General features: G+C 40.5%; 1 protein-coding gene across 1 annotated transcript; it reads right to left on the bottom strand.

The window, feature by feature from the left end:
* Positions 1 to 308: 308 nt before the first annotated feature.
* gatm (glycine amidinotransferase (L-arginine:glycine amidinotransferase)) lies at positions 309 to 5162 on the bottom strand. Its single transcript, XM_034680115.1, has 9 exons — positions 5028 to 5162; positions 3914 to 4132; positions 3599 to 3794; positions 2876 to 3066; positions 2499 to 2636; positions 1993 to 2157; positions 1790 to 1853; positions 1599 to 1715; positions 309 to 1413 (listed from the first exon to the last, which is right to left on the bottom strand). Exons 1-9 carry the CDS (start codon positions 5094 to 5096, stop codon positions 1301 to 1303), a joined length of 1272 nt encoding a protein of 423 aa, XP_034536006.1. The 5' UTR covers positions 5097 to 5162; the 3' UTR covers positions 309 to 1300.
* Between the last annotated feature and the right edge of the window lie 5927 nt (positions 5163 to 11089).

Below are 11089 nucleotides of genomic sequence, written 5' to 3'. Positions count from 1 at the left end.
CAGATGTACTTTTACACCATGGTTACTCCCTGTATAACATATTTTAAGTGTATATAGAAGTAAGTGAGTATATATTTTTCGAATAACTCTGCTTTAAGTTTTCTTAGCTTTATGTTTGAGTTGAGTTGAGTATTGGGTATTTTTTACTCGTATTATCCCTTTCACGCTTTGTGCTTGCACTGCTTCAGGCCTGGATTATTAATATGGCTATGCAATACTGTCATATTGGTCAATTAAATAACTCAAAAAATGTAAATATAACAATAATAAAATCAAAGCAAAGGCACAATGACAAAAGTGAAACAGAGCTGTTTTGAATTACATTTAATAATGTTGCATAATACAAAACATCACAACAAAACACAGTTCATTCTTTAAGCATCTTTGCTTTGCACTCAAAAAGCAGCCAAGCGGTTCAGAGCGAATGAATAGTAGCATATAACTGGCCCAGTTTGCAAAAGGAGAAAACAGCAGAGGCAAAAGGTAGACAAAATCTGATATGGACCGCATACTTTTTAAGTAAATATATAAAAACACTAATTGTCGGGAATTCCAATAAAGAGTATGAAAATATAAATAGAACCTTGTCTGTTCAATCAATTAAAATCTTTACAAAATAAAATACTAGAGGAAATAAGAAATTAATCTTATTTTATGACCTACATAACAACTTTCATACATTTCTTTAAGTAAAAAAAATACTTTGGAAAAAGAGAGAACTGTGATTTCTGACTTTTCATGAGGAGGTAGCTTATCTCCCCGTGTGCCCTTTGTTAGGCAACTCTCACATACCAAATTGTACCTTGTCCTCAAACGTTCTGACTTTCAGATGACTAAGCCATGAACAGCTTCACAATAGCCAGGCCAGAAATGCAGTTAATATTGAGATTACTGATTGAAGTGATGTTCATTTGTTGCTCGAGCGTAAATAATTGAACAAAGCTGTTTGCAAAGGCGCTCTGATGCACAGCCATGTCAAATGAAAACTATTTAAACATGTTCATTTAGGTTAGAAATACCCAATCCAGAGAAAGACACGGGTGACTACTGTGTTTTTTAAGATTGTGTCACACAGGTTTGACACCCAAACACACACATCATGTGTGTATACTTTTTAAGATGGGTTTTCCAAATTTAACAACAGTAAAATTTTTGCATCACAAAGCTCCAGCCTTCATTAACCTGTGTCTACACACACGATGGACTGACAATACAGATTCAACAACTACAGTTATGTTAAGATTTGGGTCTGAGGCTTTCATCTTCAAAGCTCAATAAAAACTGCCTATTTCTGGCATGGCTAGTGGAAGTAGGACTGCAGTGTTCCACGGCGGCGGACATCTGTTGTCCAGCAGTGGAAGCCACCACCCAGGGAGTTGGCATGGCGAATGTTCACCTTTATGGTCTTAATACCTGCAGCACAAACAAAAATGCAATTAATTACACAGCATAGGACCTGTATGTTCTGATAATAACGCTTAAAGTACAGATTACTTCCCCCCAAAATAATCAGAAGTTCAAAATTACTGTTGAAATGAATATTTGAAGGACCAAAACTGATACAAAATAATTGGAGTATCTTGAATAAATGTGTTTACCGAGACTCTCAAACATTTTGTGGATGGTGCTCTCATTGGCGTCCACCATGACACGCTTTTCATCCAACATCAGGACATTCATGGACAGCCACTTGGAGGACATCCACAGGGGATGGTCTGCGATGAAGAGAATAATGCATTATTTTTCTGTGTAAACGTTCAAAATCTCAAAGTTTAGTTGAAAAACTCACCATCAGGAATCAGAGGTGTTGGAGGCTTCACGATAGTCCAGCCAGCTTTCTTGAACATGTCAATCTGAGGTCCAAGGGAAAAAGAGCAGTGGTGACAAAGGGGCACTTTGTGTTTTTTATAAATCAAACTTCAATATCAGTCCACCAGAGGGCAGCATGGGACACTATTATAAATCAACATCAGCCTCTCCCTCTCATAGTACCTGGCGACATGGGCGGTCAGGGTTTGACAGCACCAGTCCTGGCCCAATGATGTTAAAAGTGGCGTCGATGTGCATGGGGTTGGGGTCCTTGAATGAGATTATGTGGATCTTATACTCTGGGGCCAGATGACGACGCATCCACTCAATCCCCATATAGTTTGTAACCTGTGAAAAGATATTTGAAGAGGTTTTATGGAGCCCCCTCAGATGCAAATTCTAAATGTCTGCACTGCATCTTTTATGCATCTGTATCAGTTATTAGCGAGAACAATGGCATTCACAAACACAAAGGAATCTATGAGTTAAGCCATCAGTTTAGCAGTAGCAGATTGTTGCTTTATCTTATCTTTCATTCGGCATGTTGCATGTTGTTCAGCACGTGACTGACATTTGAGCAGAAGACTGTTGGATAAGAACTGGGAATTTGTCCTTGTGCATTCAGAGAAGCAGATGTTCACTCCAGAAAGTAGCAATGTCACCACGCCAAGGTTTAGCATCCTTCATACCTGACTCCTCTGGACAAAAAGATCCCTGCCAGCTCGGATGAAATCTGCAGCATCAAAGCAGGGCTCATGCTCTGTGGTCACAAACTTTCCCTCGGCAGCCAGCTTGTGTCTGTCCTCCACAGTGCGGATGGGGTAGTCCTGAATGGCATCATAAAAATAATACTTTACATTCAAGCTGTAATATACAGCTTATTGAGTTCAGAGTTCAGGGACGATATAGAGTCTAAGGTGTTTTAATGCAGTTCTGACTTTGTATTGCTTAGATACTAGTCCCATATCATCCTGCACACTCAAAACTATTAACAAGTGACAAGCAACAGTCTTAAACATTTTCAGCAGGATGCATTGCATGTCGTTGTCACTCAATGAGGCCTTACCTGATCATAAAGCTCATCTGACATGGTGGGTTTGGGAGCAGTGGTCCATTTAGCACCTTTTCTGAAATACTCCTTGATCATGGGTCTGTAGGCTCGATACTCAAAGAAGCGAGCCCTCCAGGCCATGGGGGCCTCGATAATCTCATTTCCCACAACCATGAGGATGTCTCTGGGCATGGCGGCATACATTCCTACAACAGATTTAATAGCACAGGATCAGGAGTCATAGAGTGCTTTATGGGATACAGTGTGATGCTGCGTCACTGTAAATGCCTTGCATGCGAACATATACCTTACACATATACAGCAGATTCTACATAATGAACTGAAAGTAAAAGAACTAGGCCGTGCTTGTGTTACATCATTGTGTCACAGGACTTAAATAGGGCAGACATAAAGAAACATTGTTTCAACAATTATCTTAAGTCTTTGCGTACTTAAACTTATAAGACCTTAACATCTTTTGTAAAGTGTTCACATATTTAGGTATATATTTTCAGTTTAAAGCAGCATTAAAGTGAAATACTCAAAATAAAACTACAAGCACCTTAAACTAACTGTGAATAAGTACACTATGATTTTTGTCTTCATGGTTTTTTAGCTTGTTATTGATAACTACTTGTTTACACACACACATTTTAGCCCTAATAGGATATTAAAGAGAACAGGAAATAGATTTCCGACATGCAGATTCATGTTTTGAGTTTCTGTTGTTCTTTTTACCTGATGATGCGAAGTCTGGAGTTTTGTACACCATAGACCAGTCGATGGGTTCAGGTCTCATCACATTTACGCCCTCATGGCGCAGAATATTGCACATTTCTTCAATCTCGGCAACAGCTGTTTTCAAGTGGTCCGCAGGAAAAGGCTGGCCCCCATACTTCTGGTAGAAGGGCCAATACTTCTCGTATGTGTTTGCCTGCAGAAAAGTGAACAAAATGACAGCACGGAGTTAATCCCAGTTCAAGTTAGGTATCATTTTACAATTTAGACTCTCTGTCAGTAAGAAACATGCAACATGAGCACTGTGTATCTTACTTTCACTTCCACAGTGAAGGGAGGCACATGGGCATTTTCAGCACGACCCACGATCACCTCCTCAAGAGGGTCCCATTCATTGTAGGCGCAGACAGGGCACTCCTGCTGCACAGGCTCAGTAACATGTTCCTCTTCAACTGCACGCTGTGATTGTGCAGCAGCTGCACTCGAAGTGCTCTGGAAGGTCCTCTGCACCCATCCAGTCACCGTCCGGCCAAGCTGGGGTGGCAAAGGTATTTTTTAAGTCTTTTGTAGCAAAAACAAACAAGCAAAAGCCCTCAGTGTTGTGCTGTGGGAGAGACACTAAGAAAGACTTTAAGGTACATTATGCCAATTCTTTAGACTTAGTAGACTATTTGAAATATAGGCTGCAACTAAATGTAATTTATCTGAAATATAGTTGGGAGACCTACTGATAAAAACAATATGTTTGATAATTGTACGCAAACTATATGTTATAACCACATGCTGATGTTTTTTCACTTGATAATTCATTTTATATGTGTTGGCTGGTAGCCAACACATATAATGGCTATTCCAATTAAAGTCAAACAGTGCAGGCTGATAAAAAAGTCAAAGTGACCCCAGATATCCTCGCAAAAAGCCTTATGTTTGCCAGGTGCCAAAGTACACGTGTTATTAAGCAGCGTTATCTGCACAGATAGGCGTACTGTGGCCTCTGCTGGCTCAGGAGCAGCTCAAGTGTCTCTGGGTTTGGGAGCGCATCTGTGCCAAACAGCTGTTCACTGTCACTCAGATAGCTCAGAAAAAAACTCTCTCAGCGATTAGAAACTTATCAATTCTTGGACCAAGGTCTCAATGACACAATCAGGGTTTTTGAAAACAAAGTTCTCGACTAGATTTGATTTTCTTTAAACGACTGTTTGTATTTTTGTCAAAAAATGATAAAAAAAATAATAAAAAAGAATCAATATATCAAGCAAACTGATCAAAAGTGAAATAATTAGCCCAGATGTAGCCTGGTGAAAAAAAAAAAAATCCAACATATTTTTCTTTATTCGAGTTGACTGAAATGTGCTTTTTTCAAACAAAGTAAAACTTTTCCTAAAATTTTGGAAGAAAATGAAGAGCATTAAACGTCCAGAATACCAACCATGGCTCCGATCAGATGGGCAGCCTCGGCCCCCCTGCTACCTCCTCTCAGACATCTTACTCGCAGCATTGTCCAAAGTAATAGTGAGAGTGTCAGTGAAAATAACACGTCAGCTCAGGATCCACCTCGCAGTTTGTGCGTGAATGAAGACGCCTGGGCTTTATAGCCGTGGGTCTACGTGTCTGGAAGACTATTGGTTGCTTCCATGTTGTGGGGCAACAACGTGACTTGAGAAAAAGCATTTCTGAAATACAATCCCTTACGCCAGCAAATTCTTATCAACTGGGCCACTAGCGTTAAAAATTTCCAAGGCGAACATCTGAAAATGTCTCAAGAATTATCATCCCTGTGCAGAACGTGTTTCGTCTGGAAAGCTGTTATACTGAACTGACTGAGCTTTTGTTTAAGAAAATAAGAAAGTTTAAAAAACACAAGGCATGTTTGCACTGCAAAAGAAACTCTGCAATGCTATAATGCATCTGGTCTGAATCTGGAAATATACTAACACTGTTGCATACTTTAGAACACGAAAACTTAGCCTTTAAGGGATTTATATCATTTTATAATACAAAAGATATAGCCTGAAAAAAAGAGGAACCTTCTAGATAACTGAGAGCCTTCACAGGCTTAACAAAAAAAACATTTTTCATCCCTTGTGTGTTATTACCTTCTCTGTTGGTCACAGTAATACCCATGTTTTATTTTCTTTTAAACAGAAGCACTTTAAATAAGTCTACCTGACAACAGCTCCAGACTTCACAGATAAATATTTGCAGGGAGTGATATGATTCATTCAGATCATGCATGCTTAATTGGATGCTTTGAATATATTATAAGAGCATTGACAGTATCATTTCGAAAAGTGACCACTGCTTCCCACAGTCCAGAGGGTGCAGCAAAAGGTGAAAAGGAGCTCACATAATCAAAGAGATAGATAGCCTTGTGCCGGCTGTGTCACCACATGCTTCGCTGCGGTGTGCTCACAAGAGTTTCACAACTCAAAGACCTCAGTGACCCTCCATAATACTTGTCCTCAGGAAAAAAAAATCCCTGGCTGATGCCCAAGGTTCAAAGGATACACATAGAGGATACCCTTCAGCTGTGAATAGAGTAGATCATTTTATTACATCCTATCACCAAAGCTGCAATAATACATTTTTGGTCATATGGAGGTATACAAAAAAAAAGTGAGCAGATATATGCACAGCTGGACTACTTTGAGTTTCCATGGCTGCTCTTATGAAGAGAGCAAGAGTTCAGTTAGCAGGACCGTCACACTTGGGGGTGAAAGGGGGATCCACAAAAAGCCCCCATGTGAGAAGGGCCCATTTAGATACAGAAACAAAAGGCCATGGATGTTGGGAGGTGCCCATAGAGAATTGCTACATGCAGGGCACAGTATTTCATGCTATAACTAGTAGTCCAGAATACAACATGCTTCAGATGTTATCAGACAATTAAACTGGCTGCTATCAGGTATTATGCCTACTATTAAAGTGTTTCAGACAGACCGACTGTATCTTCCATAAGGCCAGCAGGTTCATCATCACCATTTATAATAATCTTCAGGTTTACAGCATAGACTGATTAAAAGATGGAGGACAAGACAGCTCTCTAAAAGTGATGCTAAAACATTTGGAGCTCCCTCTACTGACTGTCTGAAATAAGTCATGAAGCCTGATTTATGAAAGAGTATTAACGTTTTAGAGAAGTTTAACTTTAACTCTCTTCTCTCAGCTCTGTTGTCAAGTGCTGCTCCTGGAGGGAGCAAGAGAAAACAAACTAGCACAACAGTCCTTCCCCTTTGTCCTGTCACAAGTTTTCCCTTCAAACTGACAAATAAAGCTGTTACTCAGTAAACTTTGCTGACTTCAGGGATCCTTGCTGTTTTATCAGTAAGTTAAATGTGTGATTTTGTTAGCTGAGGGGTCTATAAGTCAATACTGTGGCTCTAATAGCCGATCCCTGGCTCCAAATGACGTAAACAGCCCAATATTCCAGTGCCTGTTGTGGGGCTATTATGACTTCACTTTTGTACAACTGGAGGAGATGGAGATGCTCCTCCATCTTTACATAAGGGAAATGATACTGCATCAGGCGGAGCATTACCAGACTTTTGTGGTCTTGGTAACCAACAGGAAAACACCAGGTTTATATTGTGAGAGAACCAGTGGTTAAAAGACGGTACCAGAAAGAATCAAAAATAAAGCCGCAAGCGGCGATGAACGGGCCCTCACACACCTGCAGCCGCTGCCTATGTGAGCCACCGCCACATATAAACCACCGCCTGATATTTGCCACCACATGATGTGAAAGCAAGATCTGAGAGTATATACTGCCTGTGTCCCTTAGGTGGTGCAAATGTTCCAAGTTTTTGGCAGATTGCCAAGAAAACCTCCAAACTTCAGAGCCTGCCACACCCACAATTTTTGTCTAAACAGAATTCATTTAATAATTTTTAATTGTCTATGTGTCTACTATAGAATGTGCCTACTTTGGACTGAATCGGAGAAAAACCCTAGGAGGAGTTGTCAAAAGTATGTTGGAAAACTGTAGGGGGCGCTAGTGAGCACTTTTTTGCTAATTTTTTTACGAGACCAAAAGAAATCGCAAATTGTTCACCAGGCCTGATAAGTGTGTTGGATTTGGTGAGATTACGTGAATTTTAAAGTCCCAAAAATCTATTTCCCGTTCATGGCGAGACATTTTTTTTTGATGCACCGCCTCAAAGTCTGCCACGCCCACAATTTTAGTCTGAACGGAATTCCTTTAATAATTTTTAATCGTCAATATATCTGCTATACAATGTGCCTCGTTTGGACTGAATCGGACAAAAGCCCAAGGAGGAGTTAGCGAAAGTATGCACCCTTGTTTGGACACCTTTCGGCACCATTTTTCACGTTCAAAGCTAGATGGTGCACTTCCTGTTGAGCTTCGGATATGGGTGCAAGAGGCTTTTTTGTGCGCCCTGATGCCATGAATATGCATATTACTTTTCATGCATGTAGCTCAAAATAACTCTATAGGTAGGGGGGGTTTACCTCTAGGGGGCGCTACTGAGAAAAATTTTGCGAGACCTATAATAACTTGCAATTTTCACCAGGCCTGATGAGTGTGCAAAAATTTGGGTGCTTTCATTCATGTTCAGGGTTCCAAAACTGCAATCTCCTAGGCAGAAGAATAATAAGAAGAATCCTTAGGGTTTCAATCGGGCCTTTGCCGCCACTGCGTGGCAGTGCTCGGGCCCTAATGAAGGAAATATATGAAATATATATGCTATATTTTTTTCTGTCGCATCAAGTAACTCAACTGTCTATTGTTCTTTCATGGGACAAGAATCTTGGTCTCCTTGGTATCAATCTATTATTTGTTTGACCTATTAGTTTGATGAAGCAATGTTTCCTGAGCAGACTCTCTCGCTCTTTAGGCTATCGTATGTGATTTATCAACTGTGCTAGTAAGCTGTAACGGTGCTATGGTTTGGTAATAATTAATGACCCTTTTATGAGTACCCCTCTTAATGCAAATACAGAGTGTTCCACCTCACAATAAATTATAATGACCTACTTGGTTCAAGGCTTAACAGCGCCCTACTATCATATAGCTATGCCACCTTTGACAACTGATAAAGGCAGTTTGATGGGCTAACAACACTTAAATCCACTGGGGTCATAATCCCAAGTAAAACTCCAACCTGTCACTTATTATGCTGGTAAGTGAGTGAGCTCCAGATCTGCAGGTAGAAAGTATTTGTTACCTTGGAGCTATGCTAACTAGGTTACCCTGTTTCCAGTCCATGTGCTAAGCTATGCACACACCAAGCTTACAAGCAGCTGCATCTAACCTTCTGGTACATACGATGTGTGCTTGTTAATATTGTGAGCTGTTAGGGTATGACCCCAGACAATGTTTCGCCATCTAAAATGGCAGCATTTGGTCCCGTTTTCCAACCAGAGTTCATATGGACAGCCTCCTGGTCCCCAGATGAAGGAACGGCCAACAATTGCTCCTGGTTTTAGTCAAGGGTTAAACCTGGTCCCATGGGGTCTAGCTGACACCCTTACCAGTTTCTCGCTGGAGTTTTAACCCAAACCTGCTTTCTGTTTCTGTTATCCACAGTCAGCAATGAGGCAGACAGATCTCCTATCAGTGGTCCGTTTGATGCCTGCTCCTGGTTCTTGCTGGTTCAGATAGAACACGTTCATGGTTTCTGTATCTAGCATAGTGTATTGGAAAATTACCATTGTAATATAAGACAGCATTATAATCCATCTCGTATGTCCATGTTCTTGTATTACCCATCCAGTACACAAGGGTGTAATCACAAGACAGATCAGAACATGCTTGTGTGTTCTGAGCCATAACTGTAAAAGACAATGCCTTGTGACTCATGCTCACAAGGACATGTACCTGTACATGGTCTGGATCATGTAAAACCCTCCTTCCTCAATTGGTCTTTCCTGTTCTGTATATAATATCAATGTACATTCCCTTCCACAGACCTGATGCACTGTTGAATGTTTGACCTTGAACAGTTACTTGCTCTTTTCCAGACAAGGATGTTCCTAAAATTCTAAAAAAATTCTAATACAATAGCATAGTTGCAGGTTTCTCATAAGGCTGCCCGATGGTCTCTGATAGCTTACAGCATGAACTCTCTGAGCCAAGCTGCAGTCTGTAGTTCCTGTGCTACTTTCTTTAACCCCGCTCCAAGGCTCAGACGTCGACTGAAACTCCACTCCAGCCCACAGTACCTGGTCCGGCAGCCCTATCATCACCCCTCTGTCCTTTTCTCCAGCCTCCTATCCCCTGCTCAGCTCTCGAGTGATCAACTCATCCTGAACCCTTTCCAGCCCTTGGCAGCACCAGCATTTGCCACGCAGGCCACCAGAGCAGTAAGGGTCTAGAGCTGCTTCACCTACTTTCCCTACATCCTTTAGAGCAGCTCTTTCCATCTGGTTGACATCTGCCTCCTCCAAAGCTGTCCTCAAAGCTAGGTGAGTTCTTGCCTATCTGGATGTCTCTCAGAATAATCTTGATGACCAAATGGAGGGCAATTCGATCCAGTTTAGCATGCTAGCTGAAGATTAGATTAGATTAGAGATCTTTATTAATCCCCAGTGGGGGAAACTTGTGTGACACTAGGGTCTATGGCTGTTGAACATAAAGAGAGCTGTCTTCGTTGCTCCGTATGTGCCTCTTCCTTCCATTCTTCTTGCATCTATGTTTGTCTTATTCTGTTGCATTTTGTCTTGTATGTGAACAAAATCTCTAGATGAAAAAAATAAAAGTCTCAGGCTGCTTTTCTGAAGTGGAGGAATAAACTCTGAGTTTGAAGTACCTTTCATAAGAGATAATGATCAGACAAATATGAAATACAAACCAGCTACATCTTTGACAAAGAAAACAACATTTTAGTGTCAAAATGAAACAGCAAATGTTCCAAATTGCACTATCATTGAAACTATATGCACTCAAATGCTTATTCTAAGTTATGGCCGTTACATTATACACAATTGTTCAGTGGCAGTATAAAGAAAGAGTGCCATCTGCAGGAATTTAAAACTGCTGCAAGGAAACAAAGACACATCTGGGATATATCTAATTTTGCTAACAGGAGTCACCAAAAACAACACAAAATAAAAACACATTAAGGTGAGAATTGTCTTATCACTAATAAGAGTGTCCACTTTACCTTTGGTGTAAGTTAGCTAAAATAAAGAACTTCAGCTCAAAGTTCTGAGGCTCTTACACTCATGAGCATTTCCATGGGAAAACCGCTAATCTACTTTATTCACAGTGAAATTGTACTTATGAATCTGCAGCTAAGCCCTGTTTTTAATTAGCATTTTTAATATTAAGGCACACAAATAACTTCTAAAAATAGGCATAAAACACATTGCTGTAGATAAAACTAGTGGTTATTGGCCTTGTTGCCCTTTGACCCCTTGGTCACATGTGGTATGGGATCCTGTCATTTATCAGATGTCTGAGCTGTTAGCTGATGAACCAAATTGTAGTTTCAGCTCTTTACTTCCATAAGGGTTTCCTTATGCAACAGT

Source organism: Notolabrus celidotus, chromosome 3 (genome assembly GCF_009762535.1).
Source record: "Notolabrus celidotus isolate fNotCel1 chromosome 3, fNotCel1.pri, whole genome shotgun sequence".
NCBI classification, from domain to species: Eukaryota; Metazoa; Chordata; class Actinopteri; order Labriformes; family Labridae; genus Notolabrus; species Notolabrus celidotus.
This window is presented reverse-complemented; position numbering and strand designations above follow the sequence as displayed.

Excerpts from the sequence above, each read along its gene's own strand:
- gatm (XM_034680115.1), bottom strand. The coding sequence starts at position 5,096 with ATGCTGCGAGTAAGATGTCTGAGAGGAGGTAGCAGGGGGGCCGAGGCT. Across the intron at positions 4,133-5,027 it reads CCCATCTGATCGGAGCCATG|CTTGGCCGGACGGTGACTGG; the intron begins GTTGGTATTCTG and ends TTGCCACCCCAG. Across the intron at positions 1,716-1,789 it reads AACACCTCTGATTCCTGATG|ACCATCCCCTGTGGATGTCC; the intron begins GTGAGTTTTTCA and ends TCTTCATCGCAG.